Below are 17407 nucleotides of genomic sequence, written 5' to 3' on the forward strand. Positions count from 1 at the left end.
ACCGAAAACATCATAGAAGACGCATGCAAACTCCGTTTTCGATGAACTCAAGCTTGTCATCAAGATGACCATAAGCTCTAAGACTCACAAAGAGAACCAAACAAGAACCAAGAAACATGATGCAAGGATGCAATGGTTTGAGCTCTCGATGAACGATACGATCAAGCTACTCACTTGAGAGCCCCCCTTGATAGTACGGCTATCCATCCTATAACCTGGTCTCCCAACTACCACCATGAGACCGGTAAAATAGAAAACCTATCAAGGGCAAACCTTTGCCTTGCACATGATCCACTTGAGCTAGATGATGACGATCTTGTCCTTCTCAAGATGGACCACCTTTCTTGATTGTGTTGGGTCGATGGAGACTAGATGATTGATCCCCCATGCTCCACTATGGGTGAGCCACTCTCCGGCACATCTTCACAAGTCCATTGACACCACAATGGATGGCAAGCTTCAAGCACTTGATGCCTTCGTGATTCTCCACTTGAACTTGCACACGACAATCTTGATGACGATCACCACTTGATGTCATCCTTCCCATGGGTTGTATGATATCATCCTCTTGACGCAAGCCCATGTACACGTACCTAACCCCACATAGACTCTCACATAGACCATGGGTTAGTACACAAAGTGCAATGGACAATGCTTACCATACCATGGGATCACTTGATCCCTCTCGGTACATCTTCTACTCTTTGTGAGTTGATCAACTTGATTCACTCTTGACTTAGTCTTGATCAACCTTGAATCTTTCCAACTCTCTTCGTTTGGATGATGTCTTGAAGGTAAACATCAATGATCACACAACATTCTTCTTCAAGACATGATTGCAATAAGCTCAACACTCACATGACCAATCTTTGGATAATTCCTTAATAGCACCTTGGTCAACCCATAAACTCCTTGAAACCAACACATGAACTTCAAGAAATGCCTATGGAAAAATACTTCAAATATAACTCAATGCAACCATTAGTCCATAGAGAATGTCATCAATTACCAAAACCACACATGGGGGCACCGCATGTCCTTTCAGGCTTCCAACAAGGGGGAACGTATGTTTGTAGCGGCCCCAGTTGCAAGTCAGCCATCACCTAGCAACTAGGACACTTCATACTTTTTTGTAGTAATCCTAGTTGCATGTCAACCATCGACTCACAACTAGAGGGACGTTTGTTTGTAGGCTCCACATTGCATGTCAACCAACGACTAAGAACTAGGGGGTGTATGTTTGTAGGGGCCTAGTTGCAAGTCAACTATCGACTCGCAATTTGGACGCATTGTACTTTTTTGTAGTTGCCGCAGTTGCAAGTCAGCCATCGACTCGCAACTAGGAGGACGTATGTTTGTAGGGGCAAACTGCAAGTCAACCATCGACTTGCAACTAGGGGCGTATGTTTGTAGGGGCCCAGTTGCAAGTTAACCATTGGCTCGCAATTAGGATGTGTCATACCTTTCTGTAGTGGTCCCAGATGCATGTCAACTATCAACTCACAACTAGGGGAGGACTTCCGTTTATAGGGGGGTCAGTTGCAAGTCAACCATCGACTCGCAACTAGGGGGGCATATGTTTGTTGGGCCCCCAATTGCAAGTCAACCATCGACTCGCAACTAGGGGAAACTATGTTTGTAGGGACCCAGTTGCAAGTCAACCATCTACCCGCAACTAGCACACGTTGTACTTTTTGTAGTGGCCCCAATTGCATGTCAACCATCGACTCACAACTTGGGGAAATATGTTTGTAGGGGTCCAGTTGCAAGTCAACCATCAACTCATAACTAGGACGTGTCATACTTTTTTGTAGTGGCCCCAGTTGCATGTCAGCATCGACTCGCAACTACGGGGCCGTATGTTTGTAGTGGCCCAGTTGCAAATCAATCATCAACTCGCAACTAGGGGTACATATGTTTGTAGGGGGCAGTAGCAAGTCAACCATCAACTCATAACTAGGACGCATCATACTTTTTGTAGTGGCTCCGGCTGCATGTCAACCATCGACTGGCAAATTAGGGGGGGAATGTTTGTAGGGAGGGCAGTTGCAAGTCGACCATCAACTCGCAACTAGGGGTAACATATGTTTGTAGGGGCCCAATGGCAAGTCAACCATTGACTCGCAACATGCACATCGTACTTTTTTGTAGTTGCCTAGTTGCAAGTCAACCATCAACTCGCAACGTACACATCGTACTTTTTGTAGTTGCCTAGTTGCAAGTCAACCATCGACTCGCAATTAGGGGGGCGTATGTTTGTAGCAGCCCCGGTTGCAAGTCAACCATCGGCTCGCAACTGCGATGCGTCATACTTTTTTTAGTTTCCCAAGTTGCAAGTCAACCATCGACTCGCAACTAGGACGTGTCATACTTTCTTGTAGTAGCCCTAGTTGCATGTCAGTCATCGAGTCGCAACTAGGTCGCGTCGTACCTTTTTGTAGTTGCCCCAGTTGCAAGTCGACCATCGACTCACAACTAGGGGGGCGTATGTTTGTATAGGCCCAATTGCAAGTAAACCAGCGACTCGCAACTAGGGGGACGTATGTTTGTAGGGCCTAGTTGAAAGTCAACCATCAACTCGCAACTCGTACGCGTCGTACTTTTTTGTACTTGCCCAGTTGCAAGTCAACCATCGACTCGCAACTAAGGGGGACATATGTTTGTACCGGACCGAGTTGCAAGACAGCCATCGACTCGCAACTGGGACACGTCATATTTTTTTTTAGTTGCCCCATTTGCAAGTCAACCATCGACTCCCAACTAGGGATAAGTATGTTTGTAAGGGCCCAGTTGCAAGTTAATCATCGACTCGCAACCAAAAATATATAGTTTTCTTGAGCATCCATTAGATGAGAAGATGCACAGGACTTTATTTGTATCTTTTGGGTCTACTTTGAATTTTATAGTAGAATCTTGAGTCAATAGCCTGCCTGCCCCTAAAGTAGTGCAGGACCTGCATCAGTGTCATTTTTACCATTTTCTTCCTCATCCACGCCCTCACATTATTAAGATACATCTTTGTGTAAGGGAAAGTCTTCACAAACATAGTGATTTTATCTTGAATTTATGAACATTTTAAAATTAAGTTTGTGTGTGCTTTCTTTAATCTTAACTTGCTAACTGGAAGACACGTAACTAGCTTCTTTTTCTGAGGTAAGGGCACGTAACTAGTTTTTCATGGTGGAAAGTAACTAGCTAATCACGAGCTGTTCTAGTTCCGTGTGCTTTTTGCTATGAGCCACGGAATGCTTAACTAGTTTGTACGCACGTCCCGTGATAGCAGGTTAGCTTCCTATCGAGCTGGAATGCTTAAGTAGTTTGTACGTACGCCAAGACTAGTCACAGTGGGAGTAACTTCAGTAGTAACATCGAGTCTAACTCAGCAAATTTGCTTATGTTACAATGAGTTAATGAAGGGAGAGGTAGTTATAGTAACTTAGCTAGTTACTGTAACATCACATGTCCCAATGCAATATGAGTCTATAACCTAATAAATGAATCTTTGCATGTTACCACACTTAAGTTACTACTCACTATGAAGGTAATAACATAGTCTAGGGATATATATATGTTACTAGTGTATGTTACTATCCGTTGTGGCTAGTCTAAGCTAGCTAGCTAGTTTGCCAAGGCATTACCCACGATGCACTCACGCACCAGCTATGCTAGATTGGCCAATCGGGTTTGCTGAGATAAATGATTTGTGATTTAGTTCATGGCCTGGCTTAAAAAACACTCAAAGAGAAAACAACATACAAAAAAACAAAAACAAAATGCGGAGATCCACAAATAGATGATAAAGTCAACTTAAATATGACATAATTATGTCACATCTAGATGAGGCCTAAACACACCCATATTCTTATCTAATTTGTAGAGAATCTACTTGTAGTTGGAGAAAATGAGTGAGTTGGCCATGTAGGTGCCGATAATCAGGGACGGAGCCACGAAGCATACTAGAGGGACCAATGAAAGAGACAAAATGTTAAGGGGGACAAACATACAAATTTAGAACAATTTAAGCTAACAATCTAAGGTTGTTTCGGAAAATGGATTGTCATGGGGCAGCCATGGCCCTAGCTCGCCCCCACTAGCTTCACCACTGCCAATGATCTGCTCGTACGTGGCCGTCCGTAAGTCGGTGTGGTCAGTCCTACGAGGCATGACGCTATAACTAATCCACATAGCATTCCTGGTTCACCGCCACTTCTAGTTTGCTCGTCGATGCAACGCCCGACCATGGCGCTCATGTCATTCCTGTTGGCGCAGCTTCGACCTTGACTCACAGCTTGCTGGAGGTGCTTTCCAGCGAAGTACACACATACTACGAAGCTAGGCTAAGTAGGCCGCCGGATCGTTTATTATAAAAAAAATGACAAATTTGAAGCGCATGCCCATGGCAGATACACGTACAACTTTATGTTGTTTTGTATGGCCGATGCCGATGTTGACAAGAGTTGCTATATTTTGTCATGGAGAAATAGATGGAGTGGTACAAATAATATGTTTGTCATGTAATATTACCTAGATTTGAGTTGTGTGCATTCATGCTTGGCACATATCTAGCTCCTTGTTCTATCGTGTATGGATGCATTCATGCCAACTGGCACGTGCAAGTTATCTCCGGCAATGATTTGTGGAGTCCGTCGTTCTGCTCATAATTCTCGAGATAACTTCCTAATTCTCACGCAATCTTCTTATTTCCAGACAATTTAGAGACCTATAGAAGCTGGTGTGATTTAGTATAACATTCCAAGATGGGACAATTCCTATCACAATTGCAAGCTACCTGAGTTGGTTTATTCCTTCAACACAATAGGGAAGGTCCATAGTTCAATCCCCACAAGCCCTTTATTTTTTGTTGCTCGTCCGTCCGACAGAAAAAGAAATACATGGTAGGTCTAGTTTGGCTCACCCGAGGGATAACCGAGAAAATTGGGGAACTACGTGTGGAATGGACGGAACAAAATCTATACGTATTTTTTTCTTTTCTTAGGGCAGCTGCTTGGGAGCTACTATATGACGCTAGTTGCGTCAAATAGCGAATGAGACACACAACAGTTCGCATCTGGCCCAGCCCACTGGCAAGCACCAAAATAACCTGTGCTTACAAGGCACGAGTAATAATCCAAAAAAAACGATGTGTTAAATGATTCAACACATGACCTTAAAGACCCGACAATGTGCCGCTAACCACCACCACAAATGCCTACCGCTAACCAAGGGCCAGCGCGAATATTTAAGAACATAGTGCAACGTTGGATTTATAATATTTTTTTGATTTTTTTTAAATATGAATTTCCGAATATTCTTGGAAACATGAACATTTTTTGAAATTACGAACAATGCTTTTGATATTCCATCTATTTTCGAAAAAAAACATGAACAAAATTTGGAACAACATCATTTTCTGAAGACATGAACCTTTTATCAAAACCCAAATATTTTTTAATTTGTCACCGACTTTTGAAAACGATAATGTAATAAACATTCAGAATAATTTTATAAAATATGTTTTTAAACGCAGACATTATTTTGAATCTGTGAATATTTTACTAAAATAATAACATATTTAAAATTTAGAATCTTTTTTAAATACTTGTGTTTAAACCCCAAACAATTTTGGAATATTTCTGAATTTGAAAAAATTGAAACGAGAAAATAAATTAATGTTCCAAACATCTTTAAAAAGGGGAAGACAATATTGTAATTCGGAGTTTTTTCGAAAATTTGACAAAAAAATAAATTCTGAACCTTTTTTAAAATCTAGAATTACGAAATAATGTAAAAAAATATTGGACAGAAACAAAATGGGCCGGCCCAGTTTTGGGAACCCTGTGCAAACTTCGACTATTTACAGCACCGGGCGGGAAATAGTCTTTTTCAGCTACATGGGCAGGCAAATAAGTGGGCTGAATTCGCTGGGCCATGGCGTGTGCGGGCCAAGTACGAAATTTCTGGATTGGTAAAAAAACAAACGGGCGCACAAAAATTTAGTACCACCTAGAGATAGAAAAATAATTCTCGACGGTGAACGAATGAAAAAAATCGAAAAAACACACATTGCTTTATTAGTAGGTACTAGCGCATATGCTTGTGCGTTCCAACGGGAGAGTTAATTGGTGTGTCCACCGAAATAACAATCAACACGGCGAATGAACATCCGAATGGTGCCAACAGAAATTCATATAAGTAGCACTACATTAAAAAGCATGCTACAGATACAATAATTTTGGTATGGTTTTGTACGACGATCCTGATCTTAAAGAGCCTCATACCACGGCATTATTTTTATGTTGAAAGAATGTTTGAAATTTGCACCGGGTCGTGAAAAGATCTTTAAAAAGGGTTTTGTTAAACGCGTTTTACACCATCTCTTCATATATAATGCATTTTGCAAGATAGTATCATATTTAGAATATATTTTCTGAATTATTTTCATATATAACATGTTAAATTTGGAGTTATCGTTTAAAATATATAAAGATTTCAACAAATACTTGAATCGGCATAAAACAAAAAAGGTAAAAAAAAAGTAGCTGGGCCAAGATAATATCATACTATAGATATTCGATGAGAAAAGGCAACAAAAAAGAGTAAGAACCTGGGATCAAACCCAACTCTCCCAGATAGGAGAGCAACGCCCTAGCTAGGCTGCTTGTGTAGTTGTGATAATGTCAGGGCCTAGCTGTAAATGATCCTAACGCAACCGGCGGTCACCTAATAAAAAGAATCGTTTTTGTCATTTACGGGTGGCATTGGTGGGTAATTTCTATCAATTTTAGGTGTAATTTTCGTGACGTACGACCAAAAATAGTAGACGCTTTATTATTAGGGAAAGCTAGATTGGAGTTGCTTTTTTGCACTTCCATGAGGACATCTAGTTAGGCAGTTAGAGCCTACCTCACATTGCTGGCATTTGTTCCTCCGTAGATCCAAACATCACAGATGGTTGTTTGACGCTGCATGGGTACAACTAACATCGCCGCCCCCTGCACTAGTCAGCATGGTCGAGGTCGGTTGATGCCTTCCAGAATCCAGGAGGATTTGGGAATGATGTTGTCGGCACTTTTAGTGAGTGGAACTATGTTGTCGTGTGTATGAGCAATATTATTCCAGTCCATGACTAGGCTATTCTCCGGGCCAGGCCAATCAATACTAATTGCTAGGCAAACGAGAAAGCCGCCAAACCAAACGAGGCATATACTGATTGCTCTAGGCTTAAGCAGTAGAGCAATTTATTTTTTCCACGAAGGCTATACCTCGTTTTTTGTCAAACGTCGGCTATATATGGGAAATAAGGAGTTGACCTATTACTTCATTGAAGAAGCTTGACGCTGTTTTTGTGTGATAAGGACATGATTGGTCACGAGGAACTTTCGTCTCCCCTTTAGTTATATCAGTGTGCTTAGAAGTTTATGCAGTGTACTTGTCTAAACAAAACTTCGTTTTATGTATGATAAAATTGAAAACAATTTTTTATTGCTCGACTGACACTTGTGATTATCCACTCTTTGGTTAAACTATTGTGAAGATTGTTGGGATATCAGCTGATGGCCATACCATGGAGGTGCTCATGAGTGTTGGTGTTGATATGTTTGTGCCCAAGGGGATTAAGATTCTCGGGTCTATGATTCACGAGGTCATCAAAGAAGAAGACCACCATGGGCTAGTGCAATCCAACTTGCTTTTGCGATGGAGAAAACAATGTTGAACTCATTGATTTATATTTTCTTTAGCATGCCTTGACGTGTTGTATTGTTTTATTGTATTGTCTAATTGAGATTATCCACGACTCAATGGGATTGAAATAATACTTGATCTAAAATATTTTTAAAAAGCCTCAATGGAATAAATGGCATCCATATTTCCCCCTTTTCACTTTGATGTACAAATATAAAAAACAATAGCTGCATATTTTTTGAGTTTAATCGGGTGTATGTTTTGCCTTATGAATTAGACACAAGTGTGAGTTGCTTGAGATTTTCTAATTTTTTTAAAGTTCATATTTAAGATGGTACTCCAAAGTAGTTCCTTGCATTTATAAACCTCCATAAATAATTAATGTAATATGTTTAATTAATTTCTTATGTAATGATATTCTCCCGCTTGTTCATTCATAACCATTATCTTGTTAAAATATAAATACATATTATTCCTTGTTTAATATTAAATATTGGTCAAAGCCAAGTGGTAGAGACCATGTACTTGGCCTCCGTGATATGTATCATAAAGTTAATTCATGAGCTAACAAAAAAGTATAAATAGTTTAGAATATCTCACGCAAAATAGAAAGATCTCACCGTCACCTTCATGACCCTTAATTAAAAAATCATTTCCAGTGGACACAGTATGATATAATACAATCTATTATATAGTCATGCTCCTCGGTGATTTCAACCGAGAGCCTCACGGTCCACATACGCTACTCAATTCAATCCCTTCTTCCCTGTGCCATCGACCACAATAACCTCTCCTCTTCAACCCATCAATGTCCCATGCCCAAAGTTGCTGCCATGGTAGTCAACTAGGAAGGTGAAATATTCAAGGCAATGAAAGTTGTTTTGGTGAAGTTTATATTGAAACCAGTGGTGGCAGAGAGATCGTCAAGTATTTCCTTAACGTTGGATGCAACATTATCATCGGCCATGACAATGATCAATATATCGTATACGCGCGTGTTGCAGGATGAGGCATTTAAGGGATGGGTTTAGTGGGTGAGAGAGCAACCAAGTGTTTCATGCATGCATGATCATGCATTGTAGTACGTTAGCAACAATTGCAAATAGAGACTTAGACTACTACGCGTTTTTGTTTCCCCTCTCGCAAGGCAACTAGAGAAAAGCCTTTCTCCCCTCGATCTTTGTCGATGAGCTAGTGGATTTGCCTTCTGGTTGTTTCTCCAACAGCTAGTGGCAGGGAGGGGAATCCTGGCGCCCTTAGCTCAGTATAGTAGATAGGTAGGGTTTTAGTTCTCCAAAGGGCCGCGCTTGGCTGGATGGTGAGCTTCTTCTTTGAAGCAGTCTCCCAGGTGGATGGTGAGCTTCTTCTTTGAGCCAGTCTCCCAGGGGAGACTGGCTCAAAGAAGAAGCTCACCATCCAGCCAAGCGCGGCCTTTTGGAGAACTAAAACCCTACCTATCTACTATACTGAGCTAAAACCCTAGCATAAAGAGGTGATAAAGGACTCTATGAAGGCTTTATGGGCCTCCTTGGATCTGTATTGAAGTAGGCTAAAATCTTCCTTAAACCTGTTCAGCCAGGCTGCAAAACTATGGGGGATGCCTCTGAAGTTCCTTTCTTTCCATAGGTTCCACGCTGCCACGAGGAATATTTTGATGAACATGGGTTCTGTCCCAATCTTGCCTGGCCAAATGAACGAGGTGCAGCCGGCATGCAGACGTGGACCAATCAATGCCCAGTTTTCTCCAGCATGCACGACTAAAAGGGCAGGTAAAGATCATGTTTCAATTGGTTGGTAAGGAGTTTTGTGAGGGCTTTCACGGGACAATTTTGTAGCAAGATCAGTCTAGAAGCACCTGCAGTGGTATCCGACGTGCCTTTGGGCGGAAAAACTATAAAGCCCGATTTTGGCAGAATCCGCTGAGGGGTTGAAAAAACTATGGAAAATGGTGGTGACTTTTGGCATTAGGATAGGTCAGATTTTTTTGACACTATCACACTTCCACTTATTCATTGACCAAAAGAGTTACATCGTTTATAAGAGCTTTATAATAGTACTAGGGGCATCATTGCGCACATGACGCAAAACAAAAACACTTAATGAATAGGCTAGTTTTTTTATAGAAAGCAGTCTCGAAACCTTCTTGTGTAGGACTAGCGTCAAAAAACTCTTGTGCCATGAAAGGTGTGTCCAGATAGTGGGGGGGGGGGGAGAGAAGGGTAGAGATCAGAGAGCGGAAAAAATCCAAATAGGGGTGAAGGGGGCCTGAGCAAGTTTGTGTAAAAACTCGTTAAGCTTTTTGTTTTGCATTAGGTGCTAAGATTTTTTTGTCATAAAGAAGCATTGTGATCTCGCATCGGGGTTTTGGCAATCGTGCTCTACAAGGTTTGAGATTTGAGAAAATCTATCCAAATGATAAATGCCACACATGTGGCACAAAGCAACATGGTCCAAACCCCTTCATTACCATCCATTTTGCCACATCAAACAAATGGCATCAACGAAATCTTTTTGGTTTTGGAACTTAAAAATGTTTTATCTTAAATAAAAAATATGATAAAAATCCGTTTTCATCATTAAATCCATCTCGAAGAGATTTTCAAAACTAGATCTCACTGAGTTGCCACAATGTTTACACTATATTTGCCAGGATATGCTTCATCTATTTTTTCTAGATCTTAAACTACCATTGTTTTTCAACTACTTTTCATGACAAATTTTATTAATTGACCATGGCAATTTTTAGTAATTAACCACGCCAAATTTAATTCATGGATCATGGCAATTTTTAGTAATTCATCATGGCAAATTTAGTTTATAGATCATGGCAAATTTATTTTATAGATCATGACAATTTTAGTATTTTGACCCTAGAAGTTATTTTTTTTGGTATGAACCATGGCAAATTTTAGTGCATGTATCATGGCAAATTTAAGTATTTCACCATGGCAATTTTAATTTATGTTTCATGGAAAATTTGAGTCATTGACTATGCATTTTTAAAGTAATCGACGATGGATTTCTTTTTAATTATGAACCATGAAAAAATTGTTTCATGGATCATGGCAAATTTTAGTAATTCTCCATGGCAAATTTAGTTTCTTAATTCCCTCTTTTATACATGTCAAAATTTACTTTAAACAAACAACAAAAAGTAGTTGAAACACATCATGGCAACTCTAGTGTAAATACCATGACAATTTATGTGAAATAGACGTGGCAACTTTTGACCGCCAAAAAATATCGTCGAAACATATTGATATGGGATCTACTTTTGTATTCCTCGCCGCGGTGGATTTAATGATGAAAACGGATTTTCAATCAGATTTTTTATTTAAAAAATAAAACATTGTAAAGTTTAAAAAATTCAAAAGATTCCTCCTGACATCATATGATTTCATTCTGATTTGTGTGCATGTGCGAAATATAAAGATACCGTTTCACAACGGGTGGCTAGATGAGCGTTTGGCCCAACCTCCTTCAGTCCACACGTGTGGACGAAATTTTCAGGCGGTAACAAAGGACCGGGTTACCGCCCGCTAACCAAACCCATGCCTACAACACCACACACTTGAGACTATGTTACGGACCATTGCCCACACACGTAGGCTCCATTTCGCAATTAAACATAGACATCCCAACTGGAGTAGATCCAAAATAACTCAAAGGGCCCGAGCCAACAGTAGCATGTACTAAGTAGCATACGCACGGAAAGAAAGAAGAAGCATCTCACACTGCCAAAGACCAGCATACACCCCCTCTTGCTTTGCGGGCAGCAGCTGCACGTGCCCCTATCTGGCCCACGAATCATCGGTAGAACTCCCCGTTTCTTACCGATTCACCGCCACGAACCCACAGATCCCGATGAAAGAAAAGCGACATTCCTCCCTCCCCCGTCCGTCTCCACCACCCCCTGCCTGCCCTATCCCAGACCCGTCCTGCCATCCGCGCATGTGCGTGCCCAAGCCCCAGATCCCAAATCATTTCGCCGTAATTGCACTTGTTTAGCTGGCGGCCTCACCTAACCTCCTCCTCCTTCACGGCACGCCATGGACGGACGGACAGACAAAGCTTCCTCTCTCTCTATATATATACAGGACGGAGCGCTGTTTCGCCGCAAAAGAGAGAGGACGGAGAAAAATCGCCGGAGACGGGGAAGAGGACAAGCGTGACTGTGCGAGGAGCGAGAGCGTGGGGCTGCGAAACTGTACGAAGAATAAAATACTGCGAGAGAAGCAGAAGCTGCAGCTGCAGTAGCAGAAGGTGGCCGGCGGGGGTTCACTGTTGCAGGTAGGCCTGCAGCACGGCAGCGCAGAGCTGCCGGCCGCTGCTGCTGCGCATTCAATGCCGCCCGCAAGATGCGAACTGGAAACGGAAACAGGAGTTACACAACGGCCGAGCCTATTTTCGATCGCCGTGGCCTAGTGAATGAAAGGTAAAAATCAGAAGAAGTTAAAAACTGGAGCGAATTTGAACAATTTGGATGGGGAGAGAGAGAGAGCTAGTGTTGCATAGCTAGCTCTAGGCTGCTGTGCATGGGATTATTCTGTTCTTTTTTCACTCCTCTTTCTCTTTACTGTTTTCCTTTGCGGGTTGGATCAGCGTCTCTTTTCACTCCCAGCAGGCCTTCCCTTTCTACGCGCGCCGCCGCTAGCTTCCCGTCATTTTGCATCATGCTCAGAGCCTCAGACGGTGGCCACCGGGGTCCACTCGAACCGGCCGGCGTTGAGAGGCACGCCGCGCGCGACGTCGAAGTTGTACCTGCAGTGAGGCAGCGAGAGCACAAGGCTTAGCGTGGCGGCGTCTGTGACGGCGATAGAGCGACTGCCAAGTGCCAAGACGTATGTGTACTTGTGTGCTCAATTGTAATTTCCACTTACTTGGCGGCGAAGCGCTCGGCCTGGGCCTTCTCCGCGGCGGCGAAGAACTCGTCGATCTCTGCCGCCGGTGGCATCCTTGCTCTCGCCTCCAAGTCTAAGCGGAATGGCGCTGCGGTCGTCGTCGTTGTTGCCGGATACCTCCTGCGTTTGTGCTTCTGCTCGTCCGCCGCCTGGCTCGACTCCAGGTCGCTCAAATCTGCCGGGGAACGGCTCGACGGCGTGGTCTCCCTCCTGGATTACCACAATTCAAACAGGTCAAATTCAGAAGCAAAACCGGGTCAAGAACTCAAGATCACCCTGGAGAATAGAAAACAATGGATAATTCAGCAGAATTCCTGTCGGTATCGAGAGAGGAGGACTCACCTGTCCCGGCCGCCGCACTCAGAGTCGCTGACGGAGCTCTCCACGTCGCCACTCTCGCACGCCTGCTGATCGACCAAGACAGTCAGAACCAAATCTCGTAATTCAGCAGCAGAAACTGCCGATCGACCGGCCGAATTTACGGAGAATTCTAGGGCAGTGAGTGGCCCACTCACCTCCGCTTCGTCGCCGCTCCTCTCTCTAGCCGCCACGTCCACCGCCGTCGACGCGGTGCTGGAGCAGCGCGAGACCCCGGCCACGACCGCCGCCTCCACCGAGGGCCGAGAATCCGGCAGCCCCGCCGTCGAAGCCTCCTCGTCCGCCCCAAGTCCCCGGAGCTGACCCACCGCCGCGGAAGCAGGCATGAACAGCCTCCTGCTCCGGAGATGCAGGTAGCACCCGGCGGCCGCGTCGCCGCCGTCACGGCCCAGCAACGCATCCTCCACCGCGCGCGCCGCCGTGGACGTCGTCGCCTGCTGCTGCTTCCTCATCTTCGCGTTGAGGGCGGCCGCGCGGGACCGCGTGCGGACGCCGAAGGCCACCGGCGCGCGGTGCTCCACGACGGCCGGCGCCGCCTTGCCGCCGCCCGCGGCCGCGGCCGCGGCCCGGCACTTCCGCATGTACTTCCCCATCCGCGAACGGACGAAAGGAAAGAACCCGTCGCGTTGGCCGTTTGCCTCCGCACGCTTCCGAGAGAGAGGAGAGAGAGAGAGAGAGAGCGCGCCAGCAAATTCGCTCCTCCGGCGTACAAATACCCGGCGCGGTGGGGCCGACCGGATTCGGATCGGACGGTCGCGGCGCTCGCGCGGGGGTGCTGACGGCGCCGTGACCTGGATCTGGACGGGACGGCGTCTGAGGTGACGGTGACGCGGACGGAACGTGGTATGGTACCGCCGCTGTAACGGCGCACTACACGGTGTAGTACCGGGCGGTACCGGCGAGGGGATGGATCGGACGGTTGGGGTTCGAATTTTGAATTTAAAAACTTGGCCCCTCGCAGGGATGGGCTTGTGGCGTGACGGGGGCCGCCGGGCTTAATTGTGCGAGTTTAATGCTGCACCGTTGTAACGTGACGCGCCGGGCCGGGGGGTTACTGGTTACACTCCGAGGCGCACGGCATGCGTGGATCACGTTGGTACATTTTCTTGAGATCGGGCTTGCTGAATGCTTCACTGAATATTCTTATTTAAAGAAAAAAACTGAACATTTTTTTGAGGGAACAAAAAAAGACTGAATATTTTTACCATGCACTGAACTTCTTTCAAAAAATAACCAGCGAATAAGTTCATGTAACACTATAAGCTTTTTTTTTTGCAGGGGACACTATAAGCTTTTTCGAAAAGAAAAAAAAAACCCACACGATAAGTTGCAAGTGTCGTTTGTGGGTCTCTAGATTACAGTGGGCTTGATCTCAGTTGGTTGTCGTTTGTTTTTTAACTAATTATTATAACTACCCCTAAGACATCAAGGGTTTCTTATCTCCCGCCGGCGTGCCATTGATCTGTCTCGTCTTCTATTGCCTTAAGGGTCACGAAGGCGTGATGGATCCCAGCCCCTTGCCAGCGGGACGGCTCATGCTTCATCTCTAGGTGTTTTTTAGTCTGTTTAGGTTTGATTCCTGTTCAGGAGGGCGAGGTGGCGGCGACTCCCTCAAAATAGAATAAAGGTTCTCCCATCTTAGCCCCGCGGTGCATCTCACTTCGTCGGACAGCGTGTGGAGGTGTATTTTCGACGTATCTCGTAGGGTTCGGTTGGTGTTTGTCTTTGATGTGGATCAACATGGATACATGCTTCATTCATCTGTGTTCATGCATCCATAGGTTGGATCATTTCGATCTACGCTTGTCTTCTTTCATGGCGGTCGTTGTTCTGGTGCGCTGGTCCTTTAGGGCCATAAAGGATGTTGTTAGTTGAAGTGAGGGAGAGGTGATGAAGGCAGTATGCCTCCAGTTCACTTCAGTGTTTGTAGTTATCGCTAGGTGGTCTACGGACATGGATGTAGTTTTTGTTACTTATGATATTCTTTGTGCTACCATGATGTTTGATGAATATATTGGAAATGTTTTCCGCAAAATAATTTAACTAAACCTAAACTTTGTTTAATAGGAGAGAAAAATATATTTATAGTCTCTTAAATTTATGCAAAGTATACATTTCGTCCCTTGTCTTTGTTTTCATTCACATTTTGCCCCTTAAGTTTTCAAATTGGGCACGATTCATCCGAACGGTTGGTTGTGTTGATGTTGACTAGGTATTGACCTTTAACCTTGCCACATTAGCGCCACATCACACACATGGATTCAAATCTCTCTCAATGAATCTATCACCGCCTCCTATTCCCATGCAGCACTTGGAAGCGACGCTCACACCCCATGTGTTGTCTCCAGGGTCAAAGGAGAAGGCGCTCATGTTTCCTGCGCAAACAGCCCAATGCTCGATCGCCACACCTTCCTGGGAGGAGCCGAACGCCACACGCACCGGTGGCCTATTTGCCAATTACAAACACGTCGGTCGTGAGCACCTCGTCGCGGGGCTTCATAGGTGTACACTTTACCTAAGCATTATGTGCAAACAGCTCACCGACCTCACAAAAAGGTTCTGGAAAGTTTTTGCAAAAAAACATCGGGCTCCCGCGAACGCCATGGGAGAAAACCTATCGTCATCGTTCCCGACCCCCTCCCCAGCTTGCCGGCGCCAGCAGGCGCCACCGGGTGAAGCCCGTGTACAGGGGCGGACCCAGGTTATAGGCTATGGGGGCAGCTGCCCCCACTCGATTTTTCCAGCCGCTTGGAGGTCGTCCGACGTGTATTTGATGTGCCCCCACTCGAGCAAGTACTCTGCCCCCACTCAACCCAGTATTTGTGTATTTTTTAAAGCCCAACTACAATGAAAAAGCCCGATATATAAGAACAAGAATTGCTACAGCCCTCAGCGTACATCAGATCCGATGCCTGCTTCCTGTAGCCTACACACGTTGGCTAGCTCAATCCAATGGCCAGATTTCACATACAAGGATGCATCGTCCACTCGAAAGAAAACCAACCACGCAGCCACACACGGGATAGACTTCAGGAAGCCTTGACTGTCAGGCTCTGTTCTTATCATTCCCCTGTTCTCGCGTGCCGGAAGACACTGTAGCCATAGATTTTTCATCGTGTGGCTCTGGAGCGAAGATAACGGTTCGATCTAGTGAGCAGCTCTCCTTCTTCGATCTGCCATCCAAGGGTTGGCCATCTAGTGAATTAGCTGTAGCGGCTCCGACAAGCGCATGTGCTCTGTTTTGTTTTCTTTCACCTTTTCCCAACTTGTAATAGCTATAAAGCCAGCAACCCTCGGTTTGAGAGGGCATGACTTTGTGTATTGGGTGTAAATCCTAGCCGCCGGTGGCGTGCTGTACCTACTTTCCCCCAAATTCTCAACAATAACCCTAGTTCGAAGCTCCCTGTTTCGTCCCTAAATTCGTTATTTGTGAGCTAAATTGCGTAGAACAGTGCTCTGCTCTTGACAATTGGTACCAGACGCCAGTCTTTCCTCGGAGGCGAATTTGATTTGAACAGTGCTCTGGTCTTGACAATTGTGAAAATCCCTCTTCACGCTTGAATCGGGCGGCGGAGTATTCGGAAGGCGGCCGGAGTGGCAGAGTTCGCGTACAGTCGGAATTGCAGCCTGGTTGCCGGAGAGTAATTCCGTGGTGGTAAAACCCCAGCTCCTGCGATCTGACTGTGTACCAGCGGCGACGAGAATTCCCTCCCTCCCAACCACTGGTGCGAATTGCTGAAGCAGACAAGATGACAGGTCAAGCCGATTCGGGCACAACTGCAGAGTTGCAGCTTGAGTCACTGGAGTTGGACATCAAGACACTGTAGCGCGACAGAGAAGAAGACCGCAAAGAATTTCAGCAGTTCCAGGCGACTGTGAACAGAAACTTTGCCACGATGCAGAAGAATTTTGAAAAAATCCAAGACAATTTCAGGCGTTTACTGTTGGACCCGGAGCCAGTTACTGCAGAGGAAAGAGAATAAGGTCAAGGAAGTGTCCAAGTCAAGGAAAACTGCAATCAATCTCCTCAAATAGCTCCTGGACGACCCAAACAGCTCCAAGCTCCGACTCCTTCGTCAGTAACAATGCCAGAGAAAGGAGCCCCTTTGCCAGTAGGAAATGCAACTCTGCGTGATCACACTAGAAAAGAGCTCAATTTGGATGGGACTCTGAAAGTACCTTACAGGCATCCAAATTTTGGTCAAGGTAAGGAAACAACACCAAACATTATGGTGCAACTACAAGAAAGGCAGGAGGAAGAGGTCATTGATCCACAATACAAAAGAGGGCCCAACTTCCCTGTTGATGGAAGAAGAAATGTTCCAACAGTAAAGCCAACAAAGTTAAATATCTCTGAATTTGAGGGTCAAGACCCAGAGTCTTGGATTCAGAATTTAGAGCAATACTTTACTGCAGCTAGAACTCCTATTGAGCACAGAACTGAA

At 44.8% G+C, this 17407-nt stretch overlaps 1 protein-coding gene across 2 annotated transcripts; it reads right to left on the bottom strand.

Annotated features, from left to right (window-relative positions):
* Positions 1–12028: 12028 nt before the first annotated feature.
* LOC125520189 (cyclin-dependent kinase inhibitor 1-like) lies at positions 12029–13642 on the bottom strand. Of its 2 annotated transcripts, none has more exons than XM_048685032.1 (4): positions 13100–13642; positions 12927–12988; positions 12564–12794; positions 12029–12444 (listed from the first exon to the last, which is right to left on the bottom strand). In XM_048685032.1, exons 1-4 carry the CDS (start codon positions 13553–13555, stop codon positions 12369–12371), a joined length of 825 nt encoding a protein of 274 aa, XP_048540989.1. In that variant the 5' UTR covers positions 13556–13642; the 3' UTR covers positions 12029–12368. The 2 variants fall into 2 exon arrangements, with proteins under 2 accessions (XP_048540989.1, XP_048540988.1); XM_048685031.1 differs by having other exon boundaries at positions 12927–12991.
* Positions 13643–17407: the final 3765 nt, after the last annotated feature.

The sequence above is a fragment of the Triticum urartu genome, chromosome 7 (genome assembly GCF_003073215.2).
Source record: "Triticum urartu cultivar G1812 chromosome 7, Tu2.1, whole genome shotgun sequence".
In the NCBI taxonomy this organism is placed as follows: Eukaryota; Viridiplantae; Streptophyta; class Magnoliopsida; order Poales; family Poaceae; genus Triticum; species Triticum urartu.

Coding starts and splice junctions, on each gene's coding strand:
- LOC125520189 (XM_048685031.1), bottom strand. CDS start 13,555: ATGGGGAAGTACATGCGGAAGTGCCGGGCCGCGGCCGCGGCCGCGGGC. Junction 12,992..13,099: donor GGAGCGGCGACGAAGCGGAG/GTGAGTGGGCCA, acceptor TTGGTCGATCAG/CAGGCGTGCGAGAGTGGCGA. Junction 12,445..12,563: donor GCCGAGCGCTTCGCCGCCAA/GTAAGTGGAAAT, acceptor GCCTCACTGCAG/GTACAACTTCGACGTCGCGC.